Raw genomic sequence first — 19,765 nt, forward strand, 5'->3', positions numbered from 1 at the left:
AAATTTTTTAAATAACCAATTCACCCCCTCTTGGTTAGTCTCATGCTAGTTTATAATGGTTTAACAACCCTCACGAACTTTTAGTTTTGTTGATGACCAAGTCCAAGTTGGTGTACCCAAAATTTTGAGACCAATGGGTTGTCCCAAAAGAAGAAGATTCAAAGTTTTTTAGAAACAACTACTAACAAAAAAGGAAGTGAACATAAATGCTAGAGGTGCGGCCTATCGGGCCACCATAAAACAACATGCAAAAATCCTATATGATAAAGACTGACTTATTGTAGAGGAATTTGTATCTTTTTGTCAATTTGGGTTAAACTTTATTACACGATTTGAATGTCTTTGTAATATTTTTGTGGGGCATATTTTTTCATAATCAAATTTACCTGATTGTAGTAGCTATAAGAAATTTATTCTACATTGATTTATTCAAAATTTATTATCTGATAATTTCAAAAGAGAGAAATTTATGCTACACATAAAACATTTACAAATTCATTGTACAGATAGATGGAGCTACACCAAAAGGAGTAAACAGACTAAATAACCACCATTAATCACTACATTCTATATTTGGAAATGTACAACTTCATAAGAAAATAAACATAAGATAATGACAATGGAGAAAATTACACTTCTCAATTACATTACATTATCTTTTACTTAATAGATAACTGTTACATAAATTTTGAACTTTCAAGTACAAGATAAAATTCTTCAACTCTTCACATTACAATATGTTTATAAATAATTTAACATTACATGTAGTACAACACTAATAATGAAAGTACAATCCAAGCCACAAACAAAACTTTGATTTGAAAAAACTCATGTTTGAGCGACTTCAAATTCTCCAAAGTCATCTCTTTTATTATTCCTAGCATTGGATGATAAGTAATGTTTGATGACGTATGATCGTCTTCATCAATCCACCTAAAGAAATTTCAATCTTCTTGTATCCTGTTGCGAGGACAATGATAAAATCTTTGACCATGATTCTCACTTTGATATGATTTAAATATCACACATTGCAAGTTGTAGTAACATTGCACTTGACACAAGTGATTGCTTGTAGAACCTGTTGAATATCTTGAACTCATTTTGTCAAACAAAGTAATACCTAAAAAAATGCATCTTTGCAACATTACATTACAAACGAAAACTAAAATGAAAGGCCAAAGAGAGTATCAGAAGGCATCATCACAGCAAGAAAGGCTCACATTAACTCAGTAACCAACTCTTTAAAGCCTCACCCCGCACATAGTAAATTTAATATAATAACTACCATTACCTACTATGGCTTGCAGTAACTCATCACCAAGTATCACTCTAAAATGCAAAGAGTAATTCCTTCTCCATAGTGTTAACTCATAACAACAACCAAGTATCACCAAGAATCTTAGTCATCACAAGTTGAGCTCATAGTAACAAATTTGACTTCAACATAACAACTGAAACCTCTCCATAAACAATAACTCAACAACTATTTTGAAAAAAAAAACATGAAATAGGAAAAAGAAAGAATCATCTACAAAAGTTGAGCTTATAATCTACAATATCACCAAATTCATACTTAAAAAAAGAAAGGCTCATTTACAAAGATAAAGAGAGACTAAAGAAGCAATAGCAGCATGGGTTGCCTCTCCTACGATTGACCCCGTAGCCCTCCAAAGATATCACGTAGGGTCCAGGTTGCAACATAAGTCATGCAGGTAGGAAGCCATCCAACAAAAACTAAGAAACACAACTCTACCCCTATTTTTCTCATTGTCCAAACTTCACAACGTCATACTAGGCAACCCGTGAATCTAAATCAATATGTGAAAGCCAACTAATGAACTGACAACAATAGCCAACAATTGACTTCAATACTAATACAATTCTCACAAAAAAATATCAAGAGAAATGAAAGATTATGAGATGGTACAATCGACTATACCAGGCGTATCCCACATCAAAAAATTGCATTTCAATATGAGCAAAAGATAACAACACACAATTAGCAACTTGTAAAGCATTTTATATCGTTAAATACAACTAAATCATACCAATAGATAGAGCATTTTATACCTCCACGCATCACAAGACATAGAATGAGCAAAAAATCGATAGGCAGTAGACAAAGGAGGCAAATGAAGGAGATAAACCTGAGAGCTGTCACACATGTGGCTCACAGTGATGTAACAAAGTGTGTGATATAGTGGAATATTTAATTTTAGGTGTTGGAAGTATATTTTAGAGGTTTTAGGTGTTAGATATGTAATGGGTAAGTTTAGAGTGCTATGTAGGTAAACCCATCTTTAAAAATTTATAGGATTAAAATACTTTTTACAAACCGATTAACTAAATTATTTTTCTCACAACTTAACAATCAACTTTATAAAAGACTATTGCCGTCCTATGCAGACCTAGTAAATGAGGTCAAACTCCTCAATCAACTGGTCGAAGCCAAACCGTTTTCTCATGTATTATCCTATTGTAATATTGCCATGATATAACAATAATACTATAATTGTCTCTAGCAAATTGATATTGTCCCTTCATTTATTCAACTTGTACATCCGATGTTATCAACTAAATTCTAAAACGACATTGACATGAGAATATGAATGGATTAGAATTGGATAGGGTGTGAGTGGGCCATAAAAGCTTCAAGCGATGCCAAATTTCCTAGGCCCGGTCAGATTTGTAGTTTGGGTTGGGTTGGCATGGCCTCAAACTGCTATAGGCAGTGGTCACCAGTGCGGGCCAAGAAATGGTGACTTGGCGGGCAAATCTCAGCACGAAACCACTCCATTACGTTCCTCTTGCCAGCTCTTGGTGATCTCCGTCGGTGGCGCGCCTCTTTGGAATTGCAATTCGCCGGATTCTAAGGTTAGATGCTGGCGGGGTGCTGGGGCCACGGCCCCCTGAATATCTCGCTCCTTGCCGTCGAGAGAACGGACCTCTGCGTATTCGTTGGGTGCAATGGGGGGACCGGGTATTTTACGCGGAAGGATAGGTGGTGGAGGAAAGCGGTGGAGCATGGAGACGGAGAGGGAGAAGCGCTAGGATCGTTTGTGGCGCGAGCTCGGCTTACGAGGTCGTTGCCCTCTCGGATCGATTTGGACTTGCAGGTTTGTGCCTCCGGATTCGCCGTTGGTTTCTCCTTTCTTGTGCTCTTTAAATTTTTACTGGATGTGACTGAGTATGAAGTAGGGGAAGTGATACATTACGTCTTTTTATTGGTGGATAGTATCTTTTTTATGGATGGATAGCTTTCAAATAGGAGTACAAAATGGTATTGATAAAGGAAAGAGAGAACACAGGTGATGGGGAGAAGAGTGTGAGGCCAAACAGGCTACGTTCTACTTGGGCTAATTATGAAGGGTTGAGTTGGATAGGTATATACTCGAATAGGTTTCTGCTTTCTACTTTACCTCCGGTTTATCTGCGTCGACAGGCGGTTTTGCTCTCTCAAATTTGGTTCAAGGATCAGTTCTCTTTCCCGTGTCCAGATGATTAATGAAGAATCACTACTTTCTCGTTCATTTGAATCATAAACCTTCGTCCACCTTGTCATAAGCGATCGCTATTATCTTGCCGTGGCCCTACTACATGACGCAATTATAACCACCAGTCGTTCAACGTGGAATTTGCAATAACCCTTAAGGGGATGTTGCACTGGACGGCCAACCACTCTTTTGCGAATAGGAAATTTCTTAAAGCTAGAGTTGACGACATGTTATGCTGGTTAACGACGAATTAATAATATGGTAGAGAGTAGCTTGAAAAAAATTGGTCCGGAGAACCATATCCACGTTATATTTTATTGAATCAAAATCATTAACCTTGTCTGAAATACAAAATTTGGTCTCTACAAAAGACTTCTTTGCTATGAATAGCTATTGCTGTGCAGAATGAGAAATGTTTCATCATACTCCCGTTATTAATAGCTGCACCTTTTTAGCAACCAACCTAATGAGACTAGAAATCATTAATAAATGGCTTATAACTAGTGCTGGTATTGTAGGCAAGGATAAATAACTTTGGCTGCTTGAAAGTTAAACAAATAAGATAAGACATTTTACTATATACCTTTAGAATTGAGTTTCATATCAATGAGATGATATTACTATGTATCTCAATTTTATCTATATTTAATTCTAAAGAAAATTTCAATATTTCATAGTATTTAACAATTTACATTTCAAAGTAGCATCAGTTCACTTACTGATTTCAAACTATCTTTCATTTGTTTTAGTTCGCTTGTTAATTCTTATGTAAAAACAACTGTCCTTGGTTAATGGCAAGGAATCAGTTGTGTGGGCTTGTAATAACAAAGAGGTTCTCTTACTTTGAATTCATTAAAAGTAGTGGAAGACCTATGTTTATTTTTTTAGTCACAAAATAAGTCATAATTGATAATTCATTAATCTTGCAAAATACAAAGAAATTCCACTTGGATGGCTCATCCAAAATAGTTGAGAATAAATGAAATGACTGATGATTCTAAGGATGACACTCATATTCAGCTTGGTAACTTCTTGAGATAGGTTTATCATTAAGCAAATGATTTGAGTTTGATCAAGTAACATGAGCTTGTTTTTGTTTAATAAATGAGCCAAATACATATAATATCTTCAGTTCTACTAGAGGTATGTCTCCTTCTCTCTCTCTCTCTCTCTCTCTCTCTCTCTCTCTCTCTATATATATATATATATATATATATATATATATATATATATGTAAAGTGTTATTACACTATATTTGTGTGTCATGCAAGCAACTATGTATATATACATATGTACACATATTTATGATTATTCTATATATAAATATTAAAATTAAGAATGGTCATATAACCTTTGAAAGAACAAATAAAAAGTTAATTTTTATCTATGTTGCACCAATACACCTATTTTTGAAGACGTGTTGTATCTGATGCACTGATACAGGGATATGCCTATGATACGGCACCGATACGTGTCGGATACGGCTTTTCCTTATCCAATTAAAATACTATTTAATTTCAAAAGGACACGCGTATTCGATACGCGTGTCCGTTGAAAAAAAAAAGACCAGTCGTATATATTTTCGCGGTTGCGAGCAAGGTTCTCTCATTTCCGAGATGGATTTAAGTCTCTTGATGATATTGGAATATTAGAAATTGCTAATCTTTCACTTGATGAGCCTGAATTAGAAGCTATGATATTTATTGAAGATGATATAGAAGTTCAAAGACAAACACTGAAGAACCTAATCATATCATTCCTTCTATTGAATAGTTGAAACTTCATGTGCTAGAAAATTTATGTTTATGCTTTTGTTGCTGTACTAGACATTTAATGCTTACTTTTATTTTGATATAATAAGCTACAAGGCTACAAATGATTTTACTTTCATTTGTTTTGTAATTTCAAATATTATGCTTTGATTGCTTTCTTAATTTATTTGTATAATTTATAAATTATAATGCCGTGTCCGCGTCGTAACCGTATCCTGTATTTTAAAGAATTGACGTGTCCCGTATCAGTATCGTGTTGTATCTGTGTCACCGTATCCGTATCGATGCAACATAGATTTTTATACATGCACTCACCAAACAAAATCAGCAATTTTCTCTAAAAACATGCAGTCTCTTTTAAATTCTATGATGTCTTGTGACGCTATTTGGTGAAAAATAGAAACCTTTTCTTGAGTGATCAAAGCCATTAATAGAGAAAATGTTAATTCATTTGATGGTCATCGATTTTGCTTCTTGTCAACGTTGAGCTCTTTTGATTTGATAATTAATGAGGTGGACTTGAACAAGATTGTTTGTACTTTAGTAACTTGAGCTTGATCATGTTTAACTGCTTAAGTCAATAGCTATTGGACAGTTAAACAAGGCCACTGCTCTCTCATGGTTGGCTTGTTTACACGGTTTCTTAACAAAATGTTTCTTAGAAGGTTACTTAATCACGCCGGCCTGATCAAACAGAGAGGCTATTGCATCATCCCTTTATCTATTTTTTTTTCTGTAAGTGGAGTTCTTATTATTAGAGTGGCCAACTATAACATTATCGTTTTAGCTATTTATTTGAGTATTAGGACTTACTACTTAACTTGTTAGAGAGGCTTACTTGAACAAAACTTATAGCCTTAGATTTAAAGAGATTCTCATGTAGGTTTGTTATTTTCATGTTAGAATGACCTATAAAGATGGGCCTTATTTTCCTCTTATATGGAAATGATGATTTTTAAGTAAGGTGACTCGATTGGTGGGTCTTATAACCTCATTCTACTAGTAGAATGACTTAATCAGTTTGATTTTGATGGGATTGTTGGCTTTATGTTGGCCCATTGATTAGGTTGGGGCTTGCATGCATTGGAAGTCCTATAACATAACTTTTCTTTGATGAAATACTGAATCTTGCATTGGCCCCATCAATTGGGTTGGACCTTACATCCATTGAAAGGTTCAACAATGGGTCTTACAGCTTATAAAGCGTGAAAAGTCCAATTTTTATCATTTATATTGCGGGTGATATTTGTAATTTACTTGATTTATAGTATGTGCTTATATTTTTTTACAAGTTTTCCATAAAGGAGGTTCATAATTTTGGCATTTGGCATGCCATCATGTGTGACTTATGATTTGAATATCAAGATCAAACTTGGAGCTTTATCATACTGTTATGCTCAATCAAGTTGATATTGAATGTATGAGTTAGAACCCTAAGAGCATTAAATGCACTTTGGTAATTTGTTGAACATTATGATCACCTGGATTACTCATTGATCTATTAAAATACTTAGGTTGAGTTTGGAACATTTAATTATTCTATAAAAATTTCTTGTGAATATGAATTGTGTTTAGAACTTTTGACCTAAGTAATTTTACTAAATAATTAATTGGTGCTAGAGGCCTTATGCTATTTTAAAATTGTCTAATATTTGTATTTTTAAAGTTTTAAAACTACTATAAAAGTTATTTTTTATATTTATTTCCTATATTCGAGTTTTTTTACTCAGCTAATGAGGAAATGTACATGATAAAGTTCAGTTGGCCATCCCCTCGATGTATGTCAGATGATTGTTAGCCATGCTATATAATAGTAGGCTCGAGGTGGGCATGCGGCTATAAGTGATTAAGCTACTTTAGTGGCAATGAGAACCACCATTACTATTATTCAAATAATAAGAACATGATGACGATATGTTGGATCCGTTAAGAATTGGCTATGCATAAATGGGGGTTCACCAGAGAGGACTATTATTTGCTACTATTCCATGATATTTACGCAATGCAATTATTTTTAATTTCATTTGTTATAGATATGCCCTTCAAGAGGGAACTCCAATAATTCTAATCTTGTATTGGGCTATTGGAGTTTTAGTTCTTATTACTTGACAACAAAAAGTTATAGAGCCAGTATAGGATAATTAATATATTGGGAAATGTGATAAAAAAACAAACATCTCATGATCTTTTTGGGTTTTATCATGTTAAGAAGGATACATGATAGTTTTTTAGCAAAGGCTTAGTAGAGCATGACATGGTTCACGCCAAGGGCTATGTGACGCATTGGACAACTACCATTGTGGCTAGTTAGTTTGATACATTCGATTTGGACTTACATGATACTACATCCGTTGTGTTTGATTTGATCAATGGTGGGATTGATATCAAGGTTAACAATAAGCTTTTCAATTGAGAAGAGAGGAGGGTCTTGCAATCATAAAGAGCATGATGTGGCTAGGTTTTGCAACAGTTGTGGTGCCTAGGGCTTTGTTGCATTGTGATTGAATGAGTAAATAGATTGTTGTGTCTGATCTATGTGGATCCAACCCATAAGCCTTTGTTTTTTTTCCAAAAAGAAAAAGAACACTCATTTTGATTAGAGTGATTAGTCTTAATTAAGTTTAAACTTAATTAAACAAGATTGTTTAAGCTTAAATTTAAAACTTGTTTTTTTAAATGTTAATCAGACTGTTTATTAATCAAGTCAACTTGATTGTGCTTAATTTCAAAGAAGTAGAGCATAAATTAATCAAAGGGATAGCTAATTATGACCAATTAATTAATCCCCAATTTTAAGGGTAAACAACATGCTCCTACCAAATGTCCGATTGTGCTCTTTCTGATCTTGTTTAATTTCAAAATTGTCTCTTGATGTGCAACTAGATACCTATCAACCTGTGGTGTGGGGCTCTAGTTTGCTTTCTTTGTTTGTATCTTGTTTATTAACCTGTTCGAGGAAGCCTTGGAAATAATGCAAGGGTGCTTGCCTATCTCTTAACATTGAGCTGTTCATTTTAAGCCTTGTAACTTTTGTGGATGGCACATTATCAGTCTGCTTTCCCACCAGAATTAACCGACATATCATGACCTGTTTTATTCATGATGGACTGGTAATCTTCTATATACAGCAATTCCTGCATCCTTTCTTTGAAATATCATAATTACTTCACATCTGATTTACCTATTTGCTTAGTAGTTGGAAATCACCGGGAAATTTATTTATTTATTTATTTTTTGAGTGTTTAGACCATGCAAACTAATGATCCGTCACAACTATTGTGGATTGGTCCTCTTCCCGGTGACATTGCTGAAGTTGAGGCATACTGTAGAATCTTTAGAGCCGCAGAGCATCTTCACACTTCGCTAATGGAAACTATATGCAATCCAGAGACTGGAGAATGCCCCGTTTCTTATGAGACTCCGTCTGAGGATATTCATGTCTTGGAAGAAAAGGTGATTGCGGTGGTTGCCTGTATGCTGGCATTACTTACTAGAGGCAGAGAAGAAGTTTTATCAGGAAGGTCTTCTTTGGTTAATTCATTTCAAGCTTCAGCTTTAAATACTGCAGATGGCAAGCTTCCACCACTTGCTCTCTTCAGAGATGAAATGAAAAGGTGCTGTGAGAGTTTAGAAGTTGCACTTGCAAACTATTTCAAACCTTTTGAAGATAATAGATCTAACATCTGGAGGCGATTACAGAGGCTAAAGAATGTCTGCTATGATGCTGGCTTTCCACGCAGAGATGGATGTCCCTGTCCAACAATTTTTGCAAACTGGGCCGTTGTTTTTTTCTCCACCATGAAGGAAGGCAATGCATTGGACGATCATGAAGTGGCTTTTTGGAGAGGAGGCCAGGTAACGGATGAAGGCCTTGCGTGGTTACTAGAGGAGAATTTTAAAACAGTTGTTGATCTAAGAGCAGAAGAATCCAAGGATGAATACTACAACTCTGCTATGAAGCTGGCTGTTTCATCTGGGAAGATAGAGGTGATAAATTTGCCTGTTGAAGCTGGAACTGCTCCATCTATGGAGCAAGTTGAGCAATTTGCTTTGTTGGTATCAGATCCCACAAGGAATCCACTCTACCTTCACAGTCAAGAAGGAGTTAATAGAACTTCTGCTATGATTTCGAGATGGAGACAATATATTGCACGTTCTAAAATGAATTCTGTTAAAATGAGCTCTCTAACACATGATTTGAAACCATTAAAAACTGTGAAAGGCTTGGAGGATCATAATTTATTGGCTATGATACATAAGAAGGTACAGGGTGACGCAAGTCTAGATGCTCAACATGATTATGGGTTTACTGCAGTTGAACATGTTACTGGAAAACTGAGCGAACAAGATATATCAACCAGTCTAAAGGACAACCAGAATGGAAAACTGACCCCTAACCTGACAGTGATGCATGACTCAGTGCTAAGTTGTGGTGTTGATGCGGGAAATTCTTCGTATTATTCTTTTAACAATGAACCTTTCAAAGAACAATTTCCTGAGTGCGATATTTTTTCTAAAAAAGAAGTGACTCAGTTTTTCCGAAGTAGAAAAACCTCTCCTAAAACCTATCTTAGTTCTTTTAGGAAAAAGTTTGAGGATGCATCTATTTCAAGAAAGACATACGAGCTTCCGTTCCAGATTCAAGAAACCCCTACAAATACTTACATATCGCAGTGCATGAAGCCAGAAAGTTCAAACGGACAACCCAAAAATAGAGGTTATGAATATGGAGCTACCCATACTTTTTTGGGCAATGGAAAAAATCTCAAGAATGGAAGCTCTTCATTATTAAAATTGGGTGTTAATGGTTATCATGAAGAAAAAAATTATATGGTTGCAGTTGATGAAACAAAGGGTTCTATTTATACAAGTAACTTTGGTGGTCAAACTATATCTACTGCCACAGACAGAAAAAAATTGGAGAATGCTAAGCTCTCTACCAGCTCAACAAGTGATAGTTTGGATCAGATGGAGGGCAATATGTGCGCTTCTGCAACTGGTGTTGTCAGGGTCCAATCTAGGAAAAAAGCAGAAATGTTTTTAGTCCGAACTGATGGGTTCACTTGCACCAGAGAGAAAGTAACAGAATCTTCTTTGGCTTTCACACATCCAAGCACCCAACAACAGATGCTTATGTGGAAATCTCCTCCAAAGACTGTACTGCTAATGAAAAAGTTAGGGCAAGAGCTTATGGAGGAAGCTAAAGAGGTAGATTTGACTTTATGAGGCACTTTTTATATCTGCTTTTCCTTAGTTGCCATTATGAAAGAGCAAAGCATAACTTATGCGGCCTTATAATCCTGTAATACATGCTTGATTGAATTCATTGCAACTAAAATGTTTGGATGCCTTTACAAATTTAATTTTCAAGTTAAAATCAGCTATGACCAATAGTTTAAGTTGAAATTAAAGCTTGTAATCACTGCTACATGAACCATGGTGCCCTTATATTACTTAGGTTGTGGATCAGGTAGCATGCTTGTATTAAGCTTCTTCTCATAGCTAGTATACAAGATAGTTGTGTCTACGCCCAAATATGATGCATTCTGTGTACTCCCAATTATGAAGTATAGGAAGAACCATGGAACCTGTGATGGTTGAATAATAAACTTTTTAGAGTGTATAACCCAAATCATCCTAAATTATCTGACATACTACTGGCCTAAATCATTAATCATCATTCTAGTTCAGTCTAGGAACAAGGCTTATCAATTTGGATGCTTGTGGCAGTAAATTGCTTGTTGTTAAATAAGATTGGTGGGTCATTTTGATGCAGAACTACATGCATAATTCGGAAACTTGCACAAAATATTTTAAGATCAATTTCAGATTTCGTTATTAGTGATTAAAACAACAAAATAAAACTAATAAACGGTCACTTCCGCTTAGGCCAAACTACACAAAATGCTAAACGGAATCAAAACACGTAGGAAAATTAAAGCAATGCATGCAGGATAGTTTCCAACATAATCCTTGTTTAACAACGAGATCCAATAGCTAAGAAGTAACAATTCCTACGAATACTAGTGGATGGCAATAAGTAGACACAATCTCTTGCTTTGAACAACTTCTCTCAAGGAAATTAGAATTTGAAAGTAAATGAGTCAAGGAAGAAAATTACCTTCTCGGAGAAGCATCGAAATTCACCACGAACCTTCCACTAGTTACTCCTTCCACGGCAATTATGGAAGGACGGAAATTTTAGAGATCCGTCCATGCTTTGAATCATGCCGACGAAAGAAATTAGAAAAGATCCACGCCACCTTGACCATTGATTGTGAGGAAGGAATCAAACTTCGAATCGGTCAAGCATCAATCATGTAAAGAGAAAACAAAATTGAGAGGGAGTGGAAGGGAGGTGGCGGTGTGGAGAAAGGAAGAAGTTAGGTTGAGGAGAGAACTAGGTAGAGTGGGGGAAAAGTGTTGTATTCTTCATGCCAAAATTAATCTCAGATTTTAAGAAGAAGTGGAGGGAAAATCTGAGATTTGAATTTCAAAAGACAAGTAATTAGGAGCATTAATGTAGCATTAAGGGGGTGGGGACCATGGGTATGGCCGGCGGCATTGTGAGAGGAGAGGGGAGTGTGTTATGTGGAAGCAATTAAAACTCTTTCCAAATGGATCCCTTTAATTTAGGAGAAGAAAATTTCCACCTAAATCAAATTTGAATTTTGTCATGAAAGAGGTTTAAAACTTTCCTAAAATGGCTCTCCAATTTAGGAAACTTTGAAATTCAAATTTTGAATTTCAAATGAAGAAAAGAATTCCCCAACTTACTTGAACTCAATAGGAAAACATTAAGATGACATTATTTCATCATCCATGGAGGCAAGCAAGGTGGCCGGCGGTCCACATGGCATGGGAAGTGGGTAGGAAAAATCTAATGGAGGAAAGAAGGACTTGGATTTGTGGTTAGGTTGAAATGAGCTTTGGTGGGAGGGATTATGTGGGTGGTGGTTGTTGGTGGAAAGGGGCCGGTGGTGGAGGATTGGGGAAAGAAGGAAGGAGGGGAAAACCAAGAGCCACCGGTGGTGACTGTTGGGTATGACGGGTGGCCTCTCCTAGGATCCACCAAACTCACAATTTTCTCTCAAGCTCTCACAAAAGCTTCAAGGAGACGAATGCAGGAAATTTTCTCATAATCATTCATTAACCATCAAAAGTACAAGATGAAGGCTATAAATAGCCTAATACAAAGACATGAAATAAAAGACTAAAATACCCTCGAGGGGCTACAAGACTCAATCCCTCAAGCAAGGGTAAAAAGGGAAAAAATGCAGAAATAAAATACATCAAAATAAAATGACCAAACTAAAATCTGAAATACATCGGGCAGATCGTGGCCGTAGATCTATGACCACGTAGACGGTAGAATTTCCAACTGATGTCCACATCACATTTCATGTAGGTTTGCATTCTTAATAATCTTTAATTTAGATATTTGTTGTATCCCACATCAGCTTTTGATGTTTATATCAACAAGCTTGGTGTGTTCTTAATAGTCCTTCATGTAGGTCTTTATTTCTTTTTTGAGGTTTCACATGTACATGTCTATCACGTTAGTTCTTTTGTATTTACAACAATTCTTAGGGATTAATACAGTTAAGTTTCTGATAGGAAACACTTATAGATCTCAAGTATTTTCTATCAATCTTCGGAAAAATAGCAAGAATTTTCCACAAATATCCACACAAAATCAAGAAAACAGTAGAAATTTATATTATTTGATGAAATAGAAACAGAAAATAACAAGATACAATTGATCCTCTATTCGAGAGGAGGATCGTTCTCTCCCAATCTCTAGATGCCGCTAGAGCCCAAAAGAAATAAAAGAGATCTCAAATTTCAGCCAAATTCCAGATGCTCTAACCCTAGGAAAACAAAGTATTTAATGTGTCACGACCCGGCCCGGATACTCGATTTAACGAGGCGGGAACTGAAAGTCAGACGATAATATCAATTCATCTCATTTCATAAAAAAAAATTACATAAACTTTTCATCAACTAAAGAGCCACTAAACACAAATAAAACTTTAATCAATCTAGAACCAAACTAACCATTCTCAACATTCATTTTACCTGTTGTCATTATTGTATAGGAGCACCGTCTAAATGTATCAAGGGTAGAATCCTTTTCTATTTCCATTTCCATTTTTATTTTCATATCCTTTTCCTTATTTTACGTACATGGGTACGTTGCTTCCCCAGCCAATACCATATGGGGGTGAACTTCTGTAATTTTTGCATGCATAATATTTTTCATTTCCCTTTGATTCATTTATGTTTGTATCATTTCCTTAACATTTATTTATTTGAATTCTTTCATTCATATATACTTTCTTATTATATGTAAGTTTTCTTTCTTTCATATATTCATACTTGTACAAACATTTAGTTACTTCTTATAATAGTTTTCAAAAAAATATATAAATAATAAGCTTTAAACAATTATATGCATGCTTCTTTCGAAACGAACTACAAAATACAATAAAGAAAATTTCATAATGATCCACTTTATTTTCTCTTCCAATATTCGTCTAGAAATGAAAACTGTTCACAATAACATAATGATTTAATTAGTATTTGTTGACCTCCACGGTGAAGTCAAAAAGACAGACAAATCAAAATAAAAAAAAAATTCGCTAAAATGATTACCTGTAGCCGCTCATCCCGATTCTCTGCAGGAAATCCCGCTCGAATCGTCGGCTGCCCATCCCTCATATCCGGCAGAAATCAGTATTAAATCAAATTTGAATGCCTTAACAATATTTAATTCCTTCTATAACATTACCTCTATCTTACTATAGTTTTCTTTTCCAGGATTTCTTGTTAAATCGAACTTCTATAGCTTTCAATCTCTTCCTTCCCAAAATCTCTAAAATCAATAATAAAATTTTTCATGAAAACTTAACTTGCAAATAAAACTTAATAAGAAATTTGTCATGATATAAATTTACTTACAATGGGAATTTTCCAAATTCCCTAAAATCCTTCTTCCTCTTTCAAAATTCTTTCTCCTTGCTTTCACTCCCCTCTTTTCCTTTAAGAAACATATCGTTCACTTTAAATGAAGTTAAAGAAGGAAATTTATACGAAAATTCGAAAGAAAATCCAACCAACCTTTTTCCTTCTTCCTGCTCAGTCACTTCTCTCGTTCTTTGAAATTTCTCCCAAATTAGCACTTCCTTAACTGTGGGAATGAAAAGGAGTTGATTATTCTCATCCTTAAACGCTATAATTTGCTAAAATTGGAAAAAATGAACTTTACCTCGCTCTCCTGGACGCAGCCGTCCGCCCGCTCCCTCTGTTTCGCGAACGTCTCTATTTCGTGAAACTACCTGCTCACGATTAATAGGGAAGGCCGACCGATTTAGTTGAATAGGCCGGATGAACCGGTTGTCACATAATGCATACAAATCAAAATGAAATCACTAAACAATCCCTATATTCAATTTCCCTCCTAAAATTCGTTCAAAAACCTTCCTAAATGAGCTCCTGTGGACTTGCGGTTTGCGCGGCTAATGCAAGAGGCGAAGATGTTCCGCCTCGTTCGTTCCTGGGCCGTTCCCTCGTGGACTTGTATAACAATACTCCCCTCTCAAAGATCTACCTTGTCCTCAAGGTGGGGATATGCTCGTGTTATCATGGAGGTGGTCATTCTTGAGGTGGCTAAAAATTCTTACCAAATTGCTGACTCAAGGGTTGCACTGAAAGAGAAACATCCACTCCCTCCTCCATCCTGATCACATCCAGCTTGTGTAGTCCCACCAGATAATCTTCCCCCACCTCTTGTAGGCCTCTAACCATGTTCTTAAGTGATAACATGGTTTTGATAGCCCTGCATCTCCCCTTATAACCACCTTTCTCCCATCCACCATTAATTTAATCGTGAATGCTCCCCAATTGTCCTTGGTTTCTCCCAAGGTTTGCATCCACTTCATCCCTAGGATGACATCAGTACTTCCTAACTATAGTGGGGGAAAGTCCTCCCTTACCTAAATCCCATGGATGGTCATCATCACTCCTCTATAGATCCCCTGGCCTTTCTCCACCTTCCCTATACCCATCATTACCCCATAACAACCGGTGTTCACCAACTTCACTCCCAATTGGTCGATGACCTAAGTGGAAATGAAATTGTGGGTAGCCCCACTATCAATTAGTACCGCCACCTCCCTGCCCTCTATCTCCCCCTTCACCTTCATGGTATGGTTCGTAGTAAATCCTACCACTGAGTTCAGGGAAACTTCGGCCAGATCCAAATGCAATTTCTCCTCCATCTCTTCCTCTAACTCCCCCTTGCCTCCCTCATCAGTTTCCTCATCATCACAGATGGTGAGAACCTGAAAAGTGCAGTCCTTGTAATGATGTCATGACATATACTTCTCCTCGCACCTGAAACACAACCCTTTGCCCTCTTCTCTTGCATCTCCTTCTCTCCCAACCTCTTGAAATTTTTCTCACTCCCTCCTACTGGCTTCTCCTTGGTGGTCTCATTAATATTGCCTGATGCAGGCCCCTTGGGTGCTAGAAGAATGGTCGTCGTCTTGTAAGAGCCTCATGAGCTGCTGCTCCTGGCTCCCTTCTCCAGATTATTCTAATTTTTCACCAGCTGTGCCAATTTTATGGCCTCCCTCAAGTCACTAGGCATCAGAACTTTCACTGCCGCTTGGATCTCTGCCTTCAACCCCTTCATGAGTTCCCCTCCAATACAATATCTAATAATCGCTCCACCCTATTAGCCAGGTGCTCGAACCGCTCCCGGTAGTTTGCTACTGATCCCTCTTGCACCAGAGCAAAGAACTGCTCATAGAAATCTCCTCTCCAGTCCATTTGGAAACGTTTTATTATGCAGTCCTTGAATTCCCTCTAGCTCCTGATAGGTCTCCTCTAGTCTCTCCATTTGTACCAATACAGTGCCTTCCCTTCCAAGCACAAGCCTGCCGCTGTTAGCTTCTCCTCCTCCGTCGGCCCATTGACGGTGAAGTACCTCTCTACCTTATAAATCCAACCGTATGCATTCCCTTTCAAGTATGGGCATCTTCAGCTTCCTCACCTTCTGATCTCCACCATTCCCTCTTATTCTTCCATAGCCTCCTCTCTCCCAAGTGCTCGGTCCATCCCACATCTCCCGATCTTCCCTTGCCCTACCCTAGCCCAAACCTCCTTCAAATTCTCATATTCTTCCTTCAAAATCAGTACCTCGGCGATCATAATGTCCCCCCGGCATTCCCAATCAGCACCCCTTTGCTCCGCCCCTTCATATCCATCCCTTTCCCCATATCTACCTCCTCTATCCTCCCTCTGGAAAGGCTCCATATAGGGTTTCCTTCTTTCGCCCTCCGCGATTTCCACCTCATCTTCCTCCCTATGAATTTCAGAATTCGTGCTTTTCCCTTCTACCCCTTTTGCCATGGAAGCCGTCATTTGGTTTTGGATTTCCAACATTTTCTTCATCATGCCCTACTTGTCCTTCCATGGAGGAAATACTTTCCTCCACCGTTGTCTTGATTTGATTCATCTCCCCTTCAAACCTTTCTTCCAAACATCCACCTTCTTGGCCGCCATCACAATTCGGAGTTTGTAGATTTGCAAAATCTGAATTTGGGACTCAAAAAACAGCAACTTCCTTCTTTTCTAGGCCAAAAACCACTGCAGGAATTTGCCGAAAACAGCCCTCCACCGGTCCCAAGACTTGCTATGATACCAATTTGTTAGGAAACACTTGTAGATCTTAAGTATTTCCTATAAATATTCGGAAAACAACGAGAATTCTCCGCAAATATCCACACAAAACCAGGAAAATAGTAGAAATTTATATTATTTGAAGAAATAGAAACGTAAATTAGTAAGATACAATTGATCCTCTATTTGAGAGGAGGATCGTTCTCTCCCAATCTCTGGACGCCGCTAGAGCCCAAAAGAAATCAAAGAGATCTCAAATTTCAGCCAAATTCCAGATGTCCTAACCCTAGGAAAACAAAGTATTTAATGCATACAAATCAAAATGAAATCCCTAAACAATCGCTACATTCAATTTTCCTCCTAAAATTCATCAAAAAAACTTTCCTAAATGAGCTCCCGTGGACTTGCGGTGCGTGCGGCTAATGCAAGAGGCGGAGATGTTCTGCCTCGTTCGTGCCTGGGCCGGTCCCGCGTAGACTGGCTGGACCGGTCTAACAGTTTCATGCTGAAACTGTCACATGAGCTTATATAAAAATGATTTTTGACTATGAAGTCATTAGAGGAATATCTTGATAAATTTTTTCTTTTCCTTGGAGAAGAATGCCTATCCTCCCTCTATTTTGAATGGTTTTATTTCTTTATATAATCTTTAAACTCAAAGCCATATAGTTGATTATGATATAAAAAATAAAATTTATATAGTAATCAAGTTTCATCAATTTTCATGTGATGTAACAATTCATTGAGTATAGAAAAATCTCACGGATAATTGAACAATATATAAAAATCCTTTTAAATATTTAATTTTACCCGAATATTTTATATGCTTAATGAATGGTTAGTTCTTTTGAAGTTTCACATGTGTCCATCACGTTAGTTCTTTTTTATTTACATCAATCATTGGGATTAATGCTGTTAAGTTTCAGCATGAAAGTGTCACGTGAGCCTATAGAAAAATGATTTTTGAGTATGAAGTCATATGAGGAATTTCTCGATAAATTTTCTCTTTCCCTTGGAGGAGAAAGGCTATTCTCCCCCTATTTTGCTTGGACCTATCTCTTTATATAATCTTTAAACTCATCATCATATAGTTGATTGTGATCAACAAAATAAAAATTATCTAGGAATCAAATTTCATTAATTTTCAGGTAACGTAACCATTCATTGAACTTAAAAAAAATCAAGGATAACAAACAATATATATAAATCCTTTTAAATATCTAATTTTTTCTCGAATATTTTATATGCTTAATGAATAGTTAGTCTTTTGAGGTTTCACATGTGTCCACCACTTTAGTTCTTTTATATTACATCAATCACGGGGATTATTATTGTTAAGTTTCAGCATGAACCTGTCACATGAGGCTGTAGAAAAATGATTTTTAATTATGAAGTCATAAGAGGAATTTCTTGATAAATTTTCTTTTTTTCCTTGGAGGAGAATGCCTAATCTCCCCCTATTTTGCTTGGACCTATCTCTTTACATAATCTTTAAAATAAAAATTATATAGTTGATTGTGATCTACAAAATAAAATTATATAGGAATCAAGTTTCATCAATTTTCATGTGATGCGACTATTCATTAAGCATATAAAAATTTCAAGGATAACTGAACAATATATAGAAATCCTTTTAACTATATAGAATTCCTTTTAAATATCTAATTTTACTTGAATATTTCTACAATTGAAATTGTCAAATACAAACAAGATATTATCAACAACACAATTTGATTCCAAGCCATTTAAAACAACCTGTACTTTGAAATTGTAATTTTCATCTTATGCAATTAGAGCCATCCATTGTGAAATTAATGTGGCATATGATGGATGACCAAACGATCTTAAAAATTCTATCCAAAGCAGTGGGAATGATTCAGATCTAGTTTCAAGGCCGATGTGAAGTAGAAGGCATCCTTTTGATTTTAATAGCTTTCAGTCTGTTGATAGATAATACGGGAAAAGAAAAATAGCTCAACTATTCTAGGAGTGGAATAAACATACTTAAATTGACAATTTTTTTTATCAAACCTTCAGACCCTTAAAAATTTTTCTTACGTAGTTGCTTGCTTCTTGTTTGTCATGATTTACTTTTTTTTCTTTTTTTGAAAGCTTGGTTATTTCTGTTCTCTATTTTGATTTGCAGGTGGCATCATTCCTCTATCATCAGGAGAAAATGAATGTTCTTGTTGAACCAGATGTGCATGATGTATTTGCAAGGCTTCCAGGTTTTGGGTTTGTCCAAACTTTCTATATCCAGGATACCAGGTATATAAACAGTAAAGACCATGGCGGGGGATGTATAGCTTGTTAAATTTGCTTTCTATTGCTTACGGACGCAATTGTTGGAATGCAGTGACCTTCATGAGCGAGTTGATTTTGTGACATGCTTGGGAGGTGATGGTGTAATTCTACATGCATCAAACTTATTCAGAGGTGCCGTACCTCCTGTTGTTTCTTTTAATCTTGGGTCTCTAGGATTTCTCACATCACATGATGTATGTCAACGTCTTCACTTGTCCATATTAAACTTTCACTTATGCCATACTTTTCTAAATTCTAGTTATCTCTACTGTGGTACAGTTTGAAGATTATAGACCGGATTTGAAGGCTTTAATACATGGGAACAACTCACTTGGAGTTTATATAACTCTCAGAATGCGCTTACAATGTGAAATATTACGAAATGGGATGCCAATGCCTGGAAAAATATTTGATGTTCTCAATGAAGTTGTTGTGGATCGTGGTTCTAATCCATACCTCTCTAAAATTGAGTGTTACGAGCATAGGCGTCTCATAACAAAAGTACTACAA

The 19,765-nt window shown here is 36.3% G+C and overlaps 1 protein-coding gene across 1 annotated transcript in view; it reads left to right on the plus strand.

The window, feature by feature from the left end:
• Positions 1–2,674: 2,674 nt before the first annotated feature.
• Positions 2,675–19,765, plus strand: part of LOC110093217 (probable NAD kinase 2, chloroplastic) — a 32,897-nt gene continuing 15,806 nt past the window's right edge. The window contains exons 1-5 of the mRNA XM_020818035.2: positions 2,675–3,116; positions 8,513–10,474; positions 19,098–19,219; positions 19,308–19,449; positions 19,535–19,756. Coding sequence (XP_020673694.1) covers positions 2,880–3,116; positions 8,513–10,474; positions 19,098–19,219; positions 19,308–19,449; positions 19,535–19,756 — 2,685 coding nt within the window. The 5' untranslated portion in view covers positions 2,675–2,879. The remainder of the gene's footprint in view (positions 3,117–8,512; positions 10,475–19,097; positions 19,220–19,307; positions 19,450–19,534; positions 19,757–19,765) is intronic.

Source organism: Dendrobium catenatum, unplaced genomic scaffold (genome assembly GCF_001605985.2).
Source record: "Dendrobium catenatum unplaced genomic scaffold, ASM160598v2 fragScaff_scaffold_1089, whole genome shotgun sequence".
NCBI lineage: Eukaryota > Viridiplantae > Streptophyta > Magnoliopsida > Asparagales > Orchidaceae > Dendrobium > Dendrobium catenatum.